Here is a 20,350-nt window from a genome sequence, read left to right as displayed (position 1 = left end):
CGCCTGTCTTAGCCCCGACTCATATGACTTCTATTACACCATCTGATCTGGCCAGGCTAGACAGCGTTCATCCTTTCAAAATAGCCTGTTCGAACAAACACAATGGACAGTGTTAGGAGTCTTATGCAGGCCGCTGCTATTGTCGTGAGCAAGATCGAGATGGCCGCCTTCACGCACAGGTACTGCAGGGCCCAGCGTTATCAGGCCTCACCGCACGCGCACCAACGGATGAGCGGATGGACAGAATGGTCGGTGGACAGCGGGGTAGCACCATCTGCCACGCTCGTCGCTGACGCAGATAGTCCCATATCTCTGGGCCAAGGGGCGTGGGGTGGGGTGGGGTGGGGGTGGAGAGGGGTGTGGAGCTTACCTTGCCGTTTGTGCTGGGCACGCTCTCCGAGTTGTGGTTGATTTCCGTCGTGCCGTCGATCAGCAGCTTCTTCTGACTGTTCTGCTCGCGGAGATAGTTGAGCTGGTGAGGAAGACGGTGGAGATGAAGAGAGAGCAGCGCACGTCATGCTTCCACAGGAAAAAGGGAAAGCGAGGCCATGGCAGTGGAGCAGATGGTGGCTGTATGCTAGGAGGCTTTTTTTGGCTGAGTGCAGACATTTGTGGAGTGCAACAGCAGACCACCAGCAGCTTAACACTGATACTGTCAGAGACTCCACTAATGTTGACACACTAGCGTGTGTGTGTGTGTGTGTTTACAGATATGACAAGCTTAAAACAGACGTCCTACTGAGGACTAACTGCACAGACAGGCAGTTCTTAGAATTATTCAAAACACACATGTACTATGAGTGTTAGTGTACATGTGCTTGTGTATGAAAGTGTGTGTGTGTGTGTGTGTGTGTGTGTGTGTGTGTGTGTGTGTGTGAGAGAGAGAGAGAGAGAGAGAGAGAGAGAGAGAGAGAGAGCGCATGTCTGCGTGCCAGCATCAAAGTCCTTCAGAGTGGGTCTGGATCATTTCTGGTTGAGTAATTCACCTCTGTGTTTGAGTGCGTTTCTATTGAATATTCTGCAAACACATGGGGGCACGGGTGCGCATGCAGACACACACACACCAGAGAGAGAGAAAAAAAAAAAAATGTAGGCCACTCTCCCATCATGCTCCCTGCTCCCTTTTGTCAATCTTAATCTCATCACGGGCTCGCTTTGGAGAGAGGCGAGGGAGAGCGAACGCCAGCCAAAGAGAAATAGACACACAAACTTATTTTTATTATATTAGATATAATTTCTTTTTTGGCCTACACTACTGTTGGCGCTTGCGTGAACTGGATTTAAAAACAGCACACAGAAACACGCCCCTTTAATGCTGCCATGCCATGCTGATGTTGACACTTCCTGCAAGACCTTGACTCAGGGGAATGTTCCGGCGCTTCTCTGTAATTCATGAGCTCACTATTGATGAAGAGGGAGTGGGGCTGGTGAGAGATAACACCCAGCTGTCGGCAGGTCAGTGAGTCATCAGCGCTGCTTCTTCTTGCTGTTCAGTGCCAGCTCTGCTAAACTGGTTGGTCCTGATGAGGTTGGTTAGCCTGCCTGCCTGCCCTAGGTCTGTGAGTGAGGGCTTAGCTTATGGAGGCAGAGCAGGTACTTATAGGACAAATTAGACACCAGTGCTCCACATTCCTCTGGGAAGGCCATGTGCCAAAGGCTGGTTAAGACAGCCATGAGCAGAGAACATTTGACTGTGACTGTGAGTGTGTGTGTGTGTCATACCTCCTTGCTAGTATTTGTCAGCTGTTCCTCCAAGGCACTACACCGCTCGAGTGCTACCCGCAGCCTCTCCCTAACCTGAAAGACACAAACACAAATGATTACTCATCTCCCCTGGACACATGTTAGAAACTCCCTGACGACACACAAACACACCATCTCAAAGGGCAGCTGCAAAGGACCTTCTCTTTTCACAATAGTTTTGGAGCATTTGGACATTTTGATTTGATACATAAAAGATATTTCCCTATGCATCCTTATGCAAGTTCTAACTGACCTCAAACCCAATGATATATATATATATATATATATATATATATATATATATATATATATATATATATATATATATATATATATATATATATATATAATATATATATATATATATATATATATATATATATATATATATGGCTCACCTTCTCGTCCAGGGCTTTGTGGTGCTCGAACAGAGACTTGAGGGCCTTGAGCACCTCCACCTCGCTGGACACCCCAGCCGGAGACTGGGCCTGCCTCTTCACCACCGTCATCCTGAGGGAGCGCTCGTGACGGGACACCAGGCACTCCAGATGCTCCAGCAGCAACTACAGCCACGAGGGCAGGAACAGGGAAAAGGGAAGTCAGTAGCAGTCGGTACGGATAACAAGTGAAGAGAAGTGAAGAGAAAGTACATTGTAAACCAACAAATCTGTTTCAAGCAATTCGCACATCTAACGTGACCACACTAGCAAACACCTTCATGCAATGGAATGCTCTCAGGGATGAATGTGAATGCCACCGTGCATGACCGGTCAGTCTGTGACTGACATTTGTAGGAGTAGAGAGAGCATTCCAGAGAGTTGCATGCAAGGCAGAACACTGTTATGTGTGTGTATGGGCTGGTTTTGGGACACACACGTACACACGTACGTACGTACGTACACACATACACACACACACACACACTCCTGTCACTCAGTCATGCTGTGCGGCACAGCGGGATCCCATCAGGGCCGTTAGGATGACAAAGCCCAAACTCATCCCCTCTGTGGCTCCTTCTAATCCCTCCATCCTCCCTCCCTCCATCCATCTCTCCCTCAATCTCTCACTACACTGCTGCGCTGGGTCTGTGCCAAGTGTGTCAGGCAGCAGCAAGCCACACTTGGATTAACCCCCCCTACACACGGGCCTCCCTCTGCTTTGACTGACAGGGTTGTTAACCAACGACAGCCCACAGTGGCCTTTGGAGCTCCTAAGGAGTTTGAGTGGCAGGGAACTGGACGTATAGCAGCCTGGACCGTGCAGCAGGGCCCCGCCTCGGCATTCTGACTGGACAGCGTGGCGAGGGGATTAACCTATGACGGGCCGCGTTGGTGACCCTGCATCGTGCTCCGTCGCCCTCTCGTTAGCAAAGCCTTCTAATCCACACAGCAAATACCAGAGGGGGCCACAGTCTTGCACAAAACCACTGGGATTCAACCCAATCATCAAAAAAACACACAGTCAGTCATCGCCTTGGCCTCTAAACAAACCCATATCCACATACCTCTAAAGCACACCCAAAACACCAAGACAAGGCACAGAGGGACATCCATTCACTGTAGTGCAGAAAAGTTTACGTAAGTGTAACAGTGTGGAGTGTGACAGAGAGAGTTACACTGCTGGCAGTGTGAGCCACATTCCAGTATACAGCACATAGGTTAATAGGCTCGTTTCCCTTACAGCGCTGCAGCCTTACCTACCCATGTATAAACAACCCCAAGGAACCTATCTAAACCTGACCGTCATTACAGGTCAGGGAGGGTCACTTGGACACTTAGCCAACAGGTTGAGATTGGATGACCTCACTCAGATGCTGGAATGGTTGTGCAAGACTGTATTTTCCATAACACCTATGTGAGAGCATAACACATGCATACTGTTTGAGAGAGAGAGAGTGAGAGTGTGTGTGTTTACAAAAATCTCCTCTTACCCGTGTGTTGTTGCGTTCGGCCTTCAGCTCGGCGATCTCCTCCTCCCTCTCGAGGAGCTGCTCGCGGCACATGTTCACCTCCTTGGTCAGCGCTGCAAACTCCTGAACACAGTGACAGAGCACAACACCATCCAGTCAGGCCCCAACAGCTCCACAAACACATTCCTCCCAAAAATACACTCTAACAAGAGCGCTCCCACCCAAATAATAATAATAATAATAATAATAATAATAATAATAAATAATAATAATAATAATATGTTTTATTTATATAGCGCGTTTCTCAGACTCAAGGTCACTTTACAAAGTCAACACAAACAAAGCAAGACAACATAAAAACAAACGGACAGTAAAAAAATGGCAATTGTGAGGAGTCAAGCGGTGGCGGAAGGTGAAATAACATCTATATCACCATGCCCTCCCCTGACCAGTCAAACACAACACTACTGTCACAAAGCCACAGCTAATAATCATACGGAACATCTATGGACTGTGTTCATTCTTCTATCCAAACAAAAACACAGCTTTTTGCATATAGGCCTATTGCTTGCTTATGAGTGTGATAGTCACTTTGCTAAATATGTTTTCAGCAGATTAGATGCATGATTGCTCCAGAAGAATGTGTGTGACTCACGTTTATAGCCCCAAGGACAAAGTCCAAGCCAGCGGCCAGCCAGACCACAGCAATAGAAATACAAGTGGTGCTAGAGAGGATGTGTCTAACATAGGGAAGTGTGTGTTTTGCAGCCAACGCATAATAAACAGCACAAAAGCCTGGGCACGGGGCTTTTTCATTGGATTTCTCCACAAGACTGTGACTCCCCAACACTCTTCACACTCCACGACCCAAATCGGGGGCCATCTTTTGCGGAGGCAGTGAATGAGTCCCTCTGAGTGGCCTGCTGAGTGCTCAGACAAGCGTAAACTGTGACCTACAAGCACTCAGCGATCGACCGACCAACCGACCGCCTCTTAGCACTGCAGCCTCGCTGCCTTAGAGAGCGGCCAGTGACGAGATTCTTCACTTCCTCCTGCGGGGGACAGTCAGGACAGCTTCCGGCAGGGAAATGACATGAAATGGGATATGGGGGGCAGCCCAAGACGCTGTGCAGTGAAAGTCTATGCTGTGTCAGAATGAGGTCATGCAGCATACACACATCATGTGTGCATAATATCTGACACCACGGCTGCAGGTGGTAACTGCAAAGGACTTAGCTTTGGAGAGGCCAACAGCAAGGTGAGGCTGAGGATTGGCACTGGCTGAGGTGCGGTCAGATATTTAACTCAGCTCCTCTGCAAGTGCCAACCAAGTCTACTCCCTTAGAGATGGGAGTAAAGGGACCATGGGCACTCAATGCATTCATTCACACTAACACACAAGGATTTAGAAGTGGGCTCTGATGCCAAATAATCTTAAAGCAACACCAAAGAACTTTTCCTCTGTCACACGCACGCTATTTGTTTATCCAGCACAGGCACGATGTCAGACAAGGTAGAATATGCTGCATGATTTTATGAAAGTACGATGTATTGCGACATCAGATGCAAGTCAAATTTGTAGTTTCTTATGTCTCATTCCATGGAACTACAGATCCGCTACCCGATCTGGCAAACTTACATAGTGCGGTTATAGCCGATAGAGGGCCGCGAAACGAATGCAGAAGTGCCGTTCACCCTGTTACAAGTTGATGAACCACGGAAACAATTTTGGAAACATTATTTCAAGGTACAAAAAAACTCTTTGGTGTTGCTTTAAAGAGACACTACCAGTAGTAGCCTACACTACGCAGCCGGGTGCATGAATGACACTTTCTCCCACTTCCAGACACAGCAGCTGATGACTACCCATTGGATTTGAAGTCACGTGTGCCATTTTCGGCCAAAGAGGACCCACGCTGCTGAAACCTGACACCGCGGCCGCCGCAGCAGCAGGTAGTGCATCGGCAAGTGAGCTAGCGGCCTGGAGAAATTAATTGCGGCAGACAATGGCCTCTATTCACGTCAGCCACATTTGGAGATAACGGGGGGATGAGCCCATGACCAGACAGAGAGCCAGATCTCCTGTAATGGGATGAGGGCCAAACAGCAGCGGGGGAGGAAGGTGGATCCCACTCCACTCTAGGGGCCACACAAACAGGTGGCGTCATATCCCAAACAGATGAAACAGTGACAGCAACAGAGCTCGTTGGGTGTCACTTCAAAACTTCAAAAAAGCACACGTACGCACAATTAAAAGCGAGGGAGCTGGTGATGAAGGGCAGAAGAGAGAGAGAAGCGGAAGGGAGGGACAGGGAGACGGAAGAGAGAGATAAATGAAGTGAGAGGGACAGGGAGACGGAAGAGAGAGAGGATAACGTGAGCGTACGTTGATGACCTGCAATCAGGGCAGCAGACAAATACCAGTCATGGAAAAACAGGTGGTGCAGCGTCTGTTTGCTCAGACGCACGCGGTAACCCAGGACCACTTAGTGTTACACCATCATCACGGGTGACTCATCCTTCCTGGGTGGTGCTTTACGCAAGAGCGAGGAGCACCAGCAGAGCCAGTTCATTAAAATAACTATTTACCCACAAGGGTTTATCTCAAAACAGAACACACAGGTACATAAACTGGTAGGCCTACACACACAGTGAGGTAATTTGCTTACAAGAAAAAGGGTCAAGAGTAGACAGGTATGCCATGTTTGTGACGTAGGCTACTGTATTCAGTGACAGCAGGTTTCTCTGTAGGAAGGAAAAAACGATGACCTGGTGCCATGGCACAGTAGAGATTTAGTGACAAAGAGGGGAAAGCTTAAGGGAGAATAAAGCATGGAGGATAAAGATTTCCACTTCACTCTGCCTGCCTGTCTGTCTGTCACCCATCACCCACCCCCCACCAGTGACATCACACACTAGCTGACCAATCAGGAGGTCAAGAGAGAACTTGGCCAATTTCGACTAAATATAGCCTAATAATCAATCTTCCTTAGTTTGTGACCAAATAAAGTTTAGGTTTAGGAAAACAAATGACTCCATTATCAGAAATTGGCAGCTCAGAGGTTTCCTACGTGAACTTTGGAACTCTACCTTCTGTAATAAAACCAGGTTTACCAGGGTGTTTATGAATGCAGTTTGTTTAAACCTCCTACTTGGCGTCTGTCATATCCTAATAAAAACATGTCATTTAAAAGCACTAGGCTACATTGCTGGTTTGTTCACTGAAACGTGTAGAGAATGATGCTGCAGGCTACAGCCATTCCTACACAGACTATTTGGCTTCCTCCAACCAATACTATATCTTCCTGCAGGGCAAGCAGGTTTTCAATCATGTACCTTTTAAATGCTTCCTTTCTGCAGGGACAAAAGAGCTGGTGGGTTGGATATTACTATGACAGTAATGAAGCATCAGTGTTCCTATCTGGCCCGCTTATTATGGTCTGGCTAACAGATCACATTACAGGACATTAATTGTGTATTTCTCAGAGCTTCAATTAATAGATTATGTTTGCAAGTGCCTTGCCTTTTAAATAAATTGTAATTTGCTTAAAAAAAAAAAAAGGCATCTAACTACTAAGTATACAAAGTACATTCACAAGAGCCTTGTGCAAAGGACATATACTCGTTATCTGTCAGCAATTCTTGCACTGTCGTCCTGCATTTTCTCCTACCAGCAGGACGGATTTGGGCCTTCACAAGACTTGATATTGAAACAGTTCAGCGTTGACGGTGCATTTCCTTCCCAAACGGTCTGTCTCTGAACTTTTTGCTTTCCTATTTGCATCCCTGATTCAAAGTTGAAGTTGCCTGATATTTAGCAGACGCTTTTATCCAAAGCGACAGACTCGCAATGGCAGGTTGGGGATTCGAATCCAATTGTCAGACAGCGAGGTGTAAATGGGGACTCAGTAGCGCAGTGGTAGCATCAGTGCCCCTACCACGAATGGGGCAACAGGCTCAATGCACACAGGGACCCAGGTCCGAGTCTGGCGAGGTCATTTCCCGAACCCTCATCTCTCTCCCTCAATCATTATCCTGTTCAATAAAGGCTAAAAATGGGGCAGGCCAACCAATGGCTGCTCTAATGAACAAATTCACCAGTGCTTACGGCCCTTGGAAATCGAGAGTAAACTGAGAATGTTCAGCTAAACAGAGGTAGAGGTTTGTGTATCTTCTAGCACACTTCTAGTCATCAGTTTCTTCTAGTCCCCCCCATAATAATGCCTCCTCGGATCTGCACTAAATCTTGTAGGTGACCTATTTGATATCAAAAAGGTGAGTCTCACTTAAAAGTAAAAGCATCTACTGTATATGAATGTTAGCCCCCTTCTGCTTTTCTCCCTAGCTCCATGTGAGTCTGCGCCCAATGTCTCTCTGTGCTTTTATGGGGCTGCAGTAGAGGCCACCAGAGGGAGGACTGGGCGTCATGGCGGCTGCAGCCGACACTGGGGTGCTTCTCCCGTTTCCCCAGCAGCGAGCGCAGATCATTTTCAGAGCCCGAGGGGTGTGGGGAAGGGGGAGACTACTAGGGAAGGGCCTTGTTGTCGCGCCAGACGGTCGGGGGAAGGTGCGTGCGTGCGTGCGTGCGTGCGTGCGTGCGTGTGTGTGGGGGGGTATGTTACCCTCTTGGCAGATGGGGGTGTTACAGGTCAGAGCTTGCAGACCGACTGCCTGGCAGACACAAACCCAGCACATGACCGCTTTCATTGGTCTTCCCACACTCAGGTTTATTATTCCTTTTCTGGACCCTCAGAATCAACAACAAAACAGTGTTTAACCGCATAATAATGCTGACGGACAGATGCTTACAAAGGCAATAAAGAACGGCTCACACGTGCTTACAGAAATAAGTAGGCAGGCAATTCAGACTATTCAAACACACGCATAAAGCTTATCCTTAACTACTCATGAAATATGTACGGTGAAGGACGGAGTCGTAATGACGGAGACTTGTGCTGGCGCTCTCTCTCTCTGGCTTGCTGTCGCTAGGCAGATGTTATGCAGGTAAAAGCATGGAGGATGAGGTTACAGACGAGCAGCTTGTCTGTCACCCCGACCCCTTATGCCTAGGGTTCATGCTGCATGCATGCACGCACACTCACACACACACACACACACACGGCCATGCAAAGGGGCCCGGTTGAGCTCTCAGGGAGAGAGTGCACAAAAGCAGTGTGAGTCGCTATGGCTGACTGGAGTTTTGACATGTCGTCCTCTGTGTGTGCCAAGTGTGAGCCTGTCAAGATGCTCTCTTTGGTGACAAGGCTATTGTTTTCGCTTCTTTATTTGTTTATCTTTCCAAGAAGTTTCAGGCTAGAAAAAAAATGAGACAGTACCTCTATTTACCAGTGAAACTCCACTTCCTCCTTTAAAAAAGGGAGTTCGCTCCACCTCCGGCTACCTCATCAGCAACGTCTCCGTCGTTCCTGCCCTTCCTTCTTCTTAAATCACTAAATGTACAGCCATGGGCTGCCTGTCACTACCATGGGTTCTGGGGGTTCGGGGTGGGGAGTGAAAGGAGTCTCTCCTTCTGCCTCACTGCATGCTGGGTCCTACCGTCCCTCATATATAATCCCCCTCTCTTCCGGTGAAGCAGGGCTTTGACTTTACTGCTGCAGGAGAGGGCCTCAGGCTGTGGGTGCACTGTGCTCTGAGGGGCCCCGTCAAAGGGTCTGGTGTGTGTGAGCTTGCAAGTGTGTGTGTGTGTTTTAGAGTGAGAGAGAGGGTTTGAGGTGTGTGGGTATGCGCATGTGCATGTATTCGCATGTACACGTGTGACGGTGAAGGTTTGTGTGTGTGTGTTTGTGTGTGTGTGTGTGTGTGTGTGTGTGTGTGTTAGACTGAGAGTGGGTCTGGGCTGAGTTAAGCTGGGCCTGTGGCCATTTCAGCCCCTGCTGCCTGCGCTGGTTCGGTGCTGTGGCTCCAGCGAGCGTGCGGGTCTCTTTAAGCCAGCTATTTAAACTCACATCTGGCATCGAGGCGGCCTTGGTAAACTCCAGTGACGGCGCTTGGAACAACCCAGCCTTTGTCTGTCTCTCTCTCCTACTCTCTCTCCCTTTCTCTTTTTGTGTTTGTCTGTGTCTCCTGCTCTGTTTCTCTATCTTGCCCTCTCTCTCTCTCTCCATTCTCTCCTCTAAACATATCTCTCTCGCTCTCTCTGTCTCAGTCTGTCTATCACCATCTTGTTTTTATTGTAAGTACCTGCTTATCCCTTCATACCATCTAGTAGAAGCTTGGTAAAATAATGCTGTTCACCAAGTCCTGTACATAAAAGGAGCATGCTGGCAACCATCCTGTATCTCCTCATCCATCTATGTTTGGATCTGAAGCAGTGTCGCATTTGTTACAGTACATAGTGCATTCCACTATAATTACCTTTTTTTTAGGCCTCAGATATATAAAGGGGATATTTGCTAGCCTCAGAGCAGTGGAATGTATTGTGTATCTGTGTGTGAGTGTGTGTGTGTGTGTGTCTGCCCTGTGTTCACCATTCAGCTGGGTCTTGGGAGGATAGAGCTCTGCAGTAAGAAGCTTTTCCTTTTCCCACATGCTAACACTCACTCACAAACACACACACAGGTTATAAGTATACACAACACACACACACATACTAAAAACAAAGGTCGCTACCAGAGGCAAGAACCTTGCCCTACAGAAAGGCCATTGACCCCATCCACATTATTGGAAATGCTGTGGTTGGATACACAAATACATGCAAGCTAAGCACAACAACATCTAGGCCTAAAGCTCATTTCTTTGAGATACTTGATCCCACCAGACTTCTCTAAAATACAGTATAGAGTATTACCACTGCTGCTTTGATAGCAGAACTTCAATTAAGGCTGGTGATTGATGTGTGCGTGTGTGGTCATGAGCAGACTGCCTGACATGAGACGTTTATGGGACTACACACAAACACCACATTCAACCCTGTTTGCCCAGCCACTCCGAAATACTGGATTATCTGGCTGGACCCCCCCCCTCTAATTTACACTGATCTGCGTCTCAGAGAGATTTAGGATTAGCTGAGACACTGAACCCTTTATCTCCAAGCACAGAAAAAAAACACTGTTGACACAACAGCCATCACTCACTACAGCACTGGCGTGGCTGACAAGAACACTATCTAAACAACGGCTGCTAAAATAGCATATGGATTACTGGAAACAATGTAAGATCTTACTCACATAGCACCTACCGGGAGACTCAGTGTAGCTCAGTGTTGAATGAATTCAATGGGCCAAGATGTGTTACATTCCATAAAACAGGATGGCACAGGTTCAACACTTGATGTCAATAATGAACAAATTTGACACGGATCTACCCCATCATATTCCACAGATACTGCAGACATGTGGGTGGAAGGCCGATACACAAGAGAAGAATCTGGGAAATCAGCTCAAAATTATTCTTTGAACAATACTGCCTATATTCCCATAAAGGAGTGAGCAAAGTGATTGGGACCCTAACCGCTCAGCTGATGAGTCTACAGCATGCATTAGTGGCACAGGCTAGGCCTCCCCCAGAACCATCCCCACTCAAACCAGACCAAGCTTCCATGGCTGGCACTGCTCCCTCATATTTTCACTGCATGGAAAAAAAACACTCGATCTCATTCCCTTTCTTTCTCTCTCTCTCTCTCTCTCCCTCCCTCACACACACAAGCGTAAATGGAATTTCACCGTCAGACTTTCCATGGACACACAGCATACAGCCGGCTGGATTTTGCAGGAAAATCAATAACCCCCCCCTTTAATGGCCACTGAACAAACTGACTAAACTCCAAAAGTGAAGTCCTTTGCTACAGCTCTGGAGGTGACAAGCCTGTGGCTGTAAGGAGAGTGTGGGGTTGTGGGGAAGAATTCTTAAGTGTGTGGGGAAAATGAAGATCCCAAAGAAGAGACCATGTAGCGTTCTCGCCTTTTGTTTTGGACACTTCAGCCTCTCCTTCCACCCCTCTCGTTTTGAGTCACCCTTCCCTTGCTTCTGGACGAGGATCACAAGACCGACAGAGAAGCAGCCAGAGAGCTCTCAGACTTGCTAGCACTCACACCCTCTTTCCCTCCCACTTTATTTTCGCTCACCCCAATTACTTAAAGAGACAGACAATAGAGACACAGAAAGAGAAAAGAAAGAAAGAAATAAATAAATAAAGAAAGAGGGAGAAGTCACGTGAAGTGGGCTGTGCTTTCCCAGCAGTACAAAGCTTCCACTGGGCCATCTCCATTTAAAGATCGCTGTGCTCTCACCGAACCAGGGTGATAAGAGACAAACAGAGGGAACGAGAGAATGAGAGACAGAGAGAGAGATGTACAGGAAGGCTAAGGGTTAGGCGACGACCCCACTTCAACCAAACCACACACTTAACGAGCCACGCACTCCAGTGCGGCGCAATTAGCCCAATCAAAGAGAGCGCTTCAAATAAACCCGCTCAGCTGTGCGCCGTGCACATGGGGGTCTACAGCTGGCCCCCTGGCAGGACTTGGAGGAGCTGCTGTGCACCCAGAGTGCTTTACTGGGGAGCATGCTATGCACCAAAGAATGGGTGACATTCTCACATTCAGAGACCATAGACCAACCATCCAGCCTCAACACACACACACACAGACAAAAGGTCGCCCGGAGACGTGATGGGAGGCATCACACCCTCTTACTCTCACACACGACCCTGCCACCTCGGAATGCCGGAGCATTCCACACCCCGACGGGTCAAGCTCTCCAGGAGTATATGGGAGGGCCACCAAGGGGGCAGAGAGAGCTCAGAGGGGGGCTGGTGTGTTTGAAGACTGCTGATCTGTGGTTTTGGTGGTCAGGCTGTCTCTTCTCTCTCAGTTCTTTGAGTAGGGAGGGGGTGAGAGAGGGAGAGCAAGAGAAAGAGAAAGAGAAAGAGAATGAGAGAGAGAGAGTGAAAGAAAACCAGGAAGGCAGGGCGAGAGAAGGCCATAGGAGCTATCTATTTAAAAGGCTCTCACGACAAGACAGGATGTTAAGAGTCTATGCACACTCACACCACCCTCTCCTACTATGGGCTGACACACACACACACACACACACTTTCCTTGAGGGTACAGCTCACCATGTCCAGCTCTTTTACTAGGCCACCACATTAAAGGCAGGACAAAGTGAGGTGACAACACAACCACACTCACATAACCTGAGCAGCCAGTTGAAGGCTTCCGACAGTGGCACAGTACCATCCTATTACTCACCTTAAACAACAGGGGTCAGAAGTGGGTCAGGTTTACATAACTCACTTGAAAACAAAGAATGAGGACACTACTCTTACTTCCAGTCAATGGACAGCAGATTGCAATTATCTGGACACTGGACAGAGATATCCCTTCATAAAATCATGTGCTGGATATTTCTGTTTTATGGCTTAACTGTAATGTTGGAAAATACTGAAATCCACAATATTTACCCCAGCGTTTGGCCTGGAAGCCATATGGCATGTTATTAGACGATCCCTAATCGCACAAAAACTCATTGTTTGACCCCCACACAGTTGGTCTGGCCAAAGTTAAACTGATTACTATACAGACTTTTGACACCTGACTTCCTGCCTATAACCCCCCCCCTCCATTGTAACAAAAAGAATCTCAAATTATCTGTAAATGCATCAATGTAGCATATTCATGTTTGGTCTTGAATTAATGCTTGCAATGTGAGTAGCAAAATAATCATAGTTTCATTAAAATATGTGCATAGTTGTAGATGAAGAACTTTACTGTAGCCTGCATAATAACTTGAATTCTTATTTAGATCTTGCTTCTAGCTTGCCACCCTCTCTCCCCCATGCCTATATCGCCACCATTGTGGCACTAGCCTACTTGGCTCCTTGGAATACTATTGATGGTCAATTTATTGATTTCATGGAGTCAGATTAATCGTAGTTTCTCGCAATTTTTACCAGTAGGTGGGTTTACATGGACAATTTATCCAATTAGAATCAGAATAATGAGTGAATCAGAATAAATTTAGAATAAATATTTATTCCGATTGAACAGCCATTCGTCAATTGGGTTGCCTGCTGTAGCTTCAAGGAAAAGTAAAGCAGTAATGACTATTCCGATCAAAGATTCCAGTGCTTGTGCACCTGATTGGAATAGAACATACTCCATGTAAACAGATGGCACAAATCTTTCAGTTGGAATAGTTCAACTGAAATGACTACATTTTATTTTTTTAAAACTGTCCATGTAAACCCTCCTACTGATTCACGCACTGTTCTGTCCCACAACGTTGAAGACGCACTTAGCCTTTCCAGCCAAAGTATTTCTCTACCCGTTGACGCCTTTGGGCTGAGACAGTAACCATGATGGTGGAGCCTGCAGTGCTACCAAACACATAGCAAACTCTCGTGAAAAGAAGTCTGATCTTATTTCAACTGGGAGTGCTCTGTTGACCAAGCAGATGATCCTTTACCTGCAAGTCCTTTGAAATCAAGACCTTTGCCCAACCTTGCTTTGGCTTTGAAAACCAAGCGCATCACAAATGACATTTTCATAAATCCATTTCATCAGATTAAACAATAAAACAAATAACAGTTAGAGATGGGTGGCAGCTACTTTAAGGCCCTCAAGCTTCACATGTCTGCCAGCCCTCTTGTGAATGCCAAAATGTCCTCCCCCACCCACACCTCCTTCACTTCTGCGCACAGACACACACGCCTCCTCTACTTCTGCACATACACATTCCTGCCCGCTCTCCTCTCTCCGTGGTGCCATTTATTAGTCTGTGTGAAGGCCAGAACATCCCTGCAGAGAGAGGGAGGGAGGGGGAGAGAGAGACTGCTCCTGCCTGGGGAATTGTCCAGAGTGTGCATGTGCTTCTCAACAAAACAGATTTAGAGGCCTACACGCCATTTATTTCTGCAATTGTACAAGAACTGCCAATTACAGTATGCAGTCATTCATCTCTAATTCAATAACTGGCCAAAGAGCAAAAGTAGAGACAGTTTTTTTCCTCCATCCCCCAATAAACACACTTCTCACTGATCTCTTCTGAGTTCCCTGCGCGTGTCTCAATCTGTGTCTTAGTTCCCGTTCATCAGTTTTTACCCATCTCTCTGTTTTTCAGAAAGAGGCATTGTGTGCTGCCAAAGCTCTCTACAAGGCTTCACTGGATCATTCTAAAATATCTCACAACATCCAAACCACAAGGCGAGGAGGAGGGAGCTCATTTCTAACCCCAGCACTCTATATCACAATCTCAAGAATTTGAATGTGGGCTCTTTCTCATCGCCTGGACTACATGGGCAACTGTGCAGCAGTGTAGCATGGACATTCAACATTAGACCTTTTCTAAAATAAATAAATAAATACGACTCATCACCTTTCATTTTCATGAAGAATTACTGCTACAATGAATTATGAATCATGCCCTATAGTTATAGATAGGGTTCCTTATGTCAGACCTACTTTCTAAAAGTAAAAAAAATATTCAAAATGCAAGCTTGAACTTGCTGCACAGACAAAACCATTTCCAAACAGGTGTGCAGACACATGTGATTGAAAGACAGTGTTTAGGCCTTACAAACACTGCTGTTGAATACTCTAATTTACAAGAGACTCGTTCTCTTTATCTCCCCACACACACACACACAGATCAAAGTAAAACTGACTATGGAGGTATTCCACAACACATTCCTTCCGAGCACTGCAAGCCCTCTAACTGCATTCTACTCTCCCATAGAGCTGCTGTATAAAGCTGGGCAAAACGGTCCAAAATAGGGCTGGCAGGAAACCCCTTCAATGCATCCAGATTGGACATAATGGCTAAATATACATGGGGAGGAAACACACTCACAGGAAACATAAACAGACGTTGTTGGGCCCACAGAAGCTGGAGTGACAGCTCATGTGCTATTCTCATCAGGTTCTGTTCTAAAGGTTTTCCTCTAGTAAACCAAGAGGGCAAATCCCAACAGCCTGACGCCGACGCAAACATTAAGGGCTCTTTAAAGAAATGCAAACCATAACACAGTCATGACTAACTTAGCATGTGAATCAATTATAGCCCTTAGAGGTGTTTGAAAGATAGCACTCTCTTAATCTCAGATGATGTAACGGAGATAACAAAATGTCTCGCTAATCGGTGGGGACAATCTACATAGCTTACTTCACCCTCTTCATAGGTGAAGCTGAGAGACTGCTGAGAAGGTTGAGAAAAGCTGACCGCCACATCTGAAGGGGGAGCTGTTTGTTTAGACATACTAGTACCTCCACAGCTTCGTGCAGACCATGTAAAGACAAAAACAGATATGACCAACATGAACCCTTCATTTAAGGTCTCCGGGGACCATGGCCACAGACAATGGCTGAAATTCTAGCTTCCTCACTCACAAGGTCCTCAGTCCTTCGTCCTAAATCAGTTTGGCCATCTGTTGAAGACCATGGTCTGATATATTGTCTTTGATCCAACTGTTGAAATACACTACATAACCCTTCTCCCTGAACTCTGACCATGGTTAATATTGGAGTAGCATGCTTTTGTGTTCTCTCTGAAGATATCCAAGGGAGAGTTAAGGGGTAAAATCATAACCCCACAAACACTCCAACATTAGAAAAATGAGTTTAAATGGTGGATGTCAAATACTCTTGTGTTTGCTACAAAAGGCTAGTTCAGCATTTGTCTGACACAAGCAACTATGACCTTGGAACTAGCATGACCAAACTTATCTTCATCAGAAATCGTGACAACACTACAACAGTGAATGCTCAACCAGCCCACACAAAAAGAACCTTTTGCACCCAGGGCAGAGCTCCATCCTGCCTGCTGCAACCTGGGTGGACTCAACACAGAGCGTCTTACCTGGGGCAGAGCCGAGTTGAGCTGCCTCTGTAAGGAGTCCCTCTCGTGGCTAACTTCGTGCAGCTTGCTTTGGGTCAGGCCCAGGTTCTCCTGGGTCTCCCGCAGGGTTTCCAGGAGCCGGTCCCTCTCCTCCAGCATGGACACCATCAGCGACTCGAAGTGGCCCTCGGAGTCGGACTGCAGCGGGGACCCAGAGCCCCTGCCGCTGCCATTCCCAGGGCCCACCTCTGCCTCACTGATGGTGGGCATCACCTCGCACATCATCTGCAAGAAACAACCATCAGGCATGGCATGGGAAATGTAATATGTTAAGTGCAGAGACTGGTGTTTAAGACACGCAATAGCATGTTCAGTATTCAAACCTGTGACAACAATTGTCAGGCAGCAAAGAGACCGCTGCCCCACTCTATGTCCGTAGATAACTCACAACCATTTACTACAACTACCTGAAGGTAGGGTTGACTGAATTGGTAGTTTGAGCTACTACTCTTCCTTTTTTGCTTTGAGATGTGCCTGCCCCCCAATGTTGACAACACAAACATATGGCACGGTCACTGAAGGTGTGAAAGGAAGAACCTGCCCTGCACCAGTAGGGCCTCCTTTTGAATTCTTCAAGTGTGAATGCAGCAGTACCTTGCTGCTCCACTGAAGTGAGAAATGACAGTACATCATGGTCTAGGACCTTTCTCTACTCACTTCATTTTTTCTTAACAAATCTTTATTGAGAGTGGTTCTTGGCAGAATCAGCAATCTTTATTCACTATGTATTTATTTATAAGACATCTCATCATGCAAACTTCCCAAATTCACACTTACATAATATAATAACTGGATTTAACAGCAGGAAAAGGGTTCAATCTGTTTTGATTGACAGATCTACAGAACACATCACTAGCTCAAAGAACAGACCTCTTACTCTGACCAACACTCAAAGTGAAGGCAGGCTGGCCATGATGTGAAGCTAAACAGCACATTCCAAAGAGCTTGGCTGCTGTCTCCACGCACACTGTCAAAAGACCAGCATGGACAGTGAAAAAAGCACACTACACGATTAGCTTCCTCTATGGTGGAATTAAACATACAGCATATCCAAGCCCCCCATTAAACAAAGGGACGCTTAATTGTGTCACTGGATCTCTTGGGATGGTTATCCAGACATTCAGAGGTCGATCATATAAGAAGACTTAAGCAACCAGAGCTTCAATATATCATCATGGATGCATTCAAAATTGGATGAATGGGCTAAAGTGTGAGTGGGCTAAAGTGTGAGGGGGGAAAATCCCAAAGGCACCAGTATTCAAAATCTATTGTTTTCAGTTCAGTGCCCACTTGCAATCCTGATAGCATCCATTCAATGTATCCTGAGGAATCTACCCAGGCAACAGCAATAGCATACCCCCGACCCACCCCAACCAATGACATCATAACCCTCATCCCGACCTGTCAAATCCTGCAAGACTAGCAGTTAGGTATCACAAGCCTGGAGAGGAAAAAGGGTTACCCTAATTTCACTAGGCAAATGGACTCCGCTGCTGTGCTCTCATAACGAGGTCAAGCGACGAAAGCACCACAATGAAGATCACTGAAGGGGGAGGGGCTATACTTTCAGCCGCACGAGACAGATTGACAGATGGCACTAGGAGGATGCTTCTCTTTCCCCTGCCTGCAAATTGACCACTGCTGTCATGCCCTACTGTAGCCTTGCCTCGGAATCTTAACAGTGGCTAACCATCATTTTGTCCTCATGTGGCAAAGGAACTGAATGAGGAGAAACTAGAGACCACGGTCTCAAAGGCCTCTCGGATTAATGTTAAGCAACTATCACATTCTTATCATCTATATCCTCGTGACCTATCTCTGAAGGAAAAGCACCCACGTTACTACACACACAGCTGAAAATATCGCAAAATAAACGAATCTCACGTGTACGATGAAATTAAACGAAAAAACTTAATCTAGCTGCGATGTACTTTTAGAGTGAAAACTATATCTCCCCTATAAACTATTCTACCTTAATTTATTTAACATCCCTGTTATCGATTTACTTTATTCGACAAAATAAGATCGATATAGAGAAGGAAGAAATAACAAATGCTCTGTCTAAACTGTGCTGGGGTTTTGTGCAATGAATGATTAGGCTACTAACGTTACACATAAACTGCTAGCAGTCTGACTCGCAAACAACAAGGCTAGCGTTGAAGACACCTACCTAACCCAATTAAGACAAGTATAAATTAAGATACATTATTCTCATCACTTCAATTATAAGACAGAGTGAGAAATAAGAAAGGAGGTGACATACCCACATGACCTGTAATATAACGTTAACTAATGTAATTATGTGAAGAGTTATTATAACCAGATTAAAAGGCCGACCATAACCGAACTAGAATGAGCTCTCCAAACACTTATGTTAACGCTTATCACTCTTAACATTATACCTAAAATAGATGTCTAACATAGATTCCCTGGAATGGCTCACATAACTATTAACAGTCGAAATCAAGGTATGCTACCCAATATCAACATGTAGTTTTACCTTCGCACTGTTTAGATATCCGTCAAGTCCACTTTTCTTTTGTTTTCAGGAACAGTTCGTTATCTGAAATGTAATCTGAGACCGGTTATCCTACTCTTGTTTTGGCCTCACATCTAACGGTGAAGTTGTGATAATCCTCAAAGCCATCAAAAAATCATAAAATCCATCAACTGAGAAAAAAGAAATCGGTCTGTGAAATGTTCGCCACACGAAGGAAAAAATCCAGAGGCCTCACAAACCAGACCAACATTGGACAATTATCTGAATCAAGTGCTAGCTTGCTATCTGGGTATTTGGATATATTGCATGGTTTTGCTGTACTGGCAATTGTGTTTGACATAAATTAACTTCTAGCATGACTCGCCATTGTGGTCATAATACAACATAATATGTCAAAAATGAGTACTGTAACCACGTATTTAAACTTATATTTAGCCAACCCCCGTATGTCAATAGCAAGCCAGCTAGCTACTAAGCTAAACACCGCTAGCTTTGATGCTAACAAGCTAACACTAGCCAACTCATTTGATGGCGAGGGAATCCCACAATTTTCCGGTGCTGAAATAAGTAAGGCCCCAAAAGTGCATTCGGTGCACCAACAAATGACGCAATAAGTACTTAAGGCAACGTTGTGAAAAAGTTAACATCCAACGGTATTTCTTCTAACGTTAGACCACTTCTCTGCTGTTGAGCCGCGTCACCAAGTAGAAAGGAGCAAAAAGAAAAGCAGACAGCTATCTAGATCCAGAAGAAACCTTGGAGCTCACGGAGACCAGGAAAACTTATGATCTGTGTCCTAAATACAAGATCCGCCGTGTAAAATGTAGTTATCCGCAATCATGTTGGTTTCGCACACTTTGAAATAATTTAATCCAGCATAGGACAGCCTCTGAATCTCGGTTTTCCCGAAATCCTGATCGATGATAGCCGTCCCTCTCCCGGTCGGCGGAGAAGTCACTAGTGCTATCTGCCGTTTCCTGCTCTCCAGAAAAGTCAGTGCGTGCTGGTGACGTTGGTACGTGGCTCGGCTCGAGGGAGCGCACGCAGAGTAGCTCCAGTCTCAAAGCAAATGGCCATAAGCGAATGTGGGGCCCGTGGGGTCTAGCATAGGGTAGGCCGACTCAAATTAAATAAAAAACAAAATATATATAGACACCTGTATCTGAACGCTACAGACAAAAAGCTGACCATGCAAAGCCCCATGAAGTGAATTTATTTAGATCTGAAAGCAAATATCAGCCCCACATCCTAAAGCAAGGAGCATGAACACAATCATACGTTCAAGCCTACATGCAGAAGCTTAGCCTTCCTCTCCATGATGATTAATGTGTTGGCGTTTATTAACA

At 46.1% G+C, this 20,350-nt stretch overlaps 1 protein-coding gene across 19 annotated transcripts in view; it reads right to left on the bottom strand.

The window, feature by feature from the left end:
* The window catches only part of LOC125307129 (liprin-alpha-1-like), a 47,669-nt gene extending 27,632 nt beyond the window's left edge, over window positions 1–20,037 (bottom strand). For 9 of the 19 annotated variants that reach the window (XM_048262930.1, XM_048262931.1, XM_048262936.1 and 6 more), the window contains exons 1-6: window positions 19,005–20,036; window positions 16,466–16,729; window positions 3,674–3,775; window positions 2,142–2,306; window positions 1,723–1,797; window positions 371–472 (exon numbers count right to left, since the gene is read on the bottom strand). In XM_048262930.1, coding sequence (XP_048118887.1) covers window positions 371–472; window positions 1,723–1,797; window positions 2,142–2,306; window positions 3,674–3,775; window positions 16,466–16,729 — 708 coding nt within the window. In that variant the 5' untranslated portion in view covers window positions 19,005–20,036. Of the gene's footprint in view, window positions 1–370; window positions 473–1,722; window positions 1,798–2,141; window positions 2,307–3,673; window positions 3,776–16,465; window positions 16,730–19,004 lie in introns of all 19 variants that reach the window. The other 10 variants (XM_048262945.1, XM_048262942.1, XM_048262946.1 and 7 more) reach the window with 3 other exon arrangements.
* Between the last annotated feature and the right edge of the window lie 313 nt (window positions 20,038–20,350).

Source organism: Alosa alosa, chromosome 14 (assembly GCF_017589495.1).
Source record: "Alosa alosa isolate M-15738 ecotype Scorff River chromosome 14, AALO_Geno_1.1, whole genome shotgun sequence".
Lineage (NCBI taxonomy): Eukaryota > Metazoa > Chordata > Actinopteri > Clupeiformes > Clupeidae > Alosa > Alosa alosa.
The sequence above is the reverse complement of the archived record's forward strand: the minus strand, read 5'-3'. Positions and strand labels throughout refer to the sequence as shown.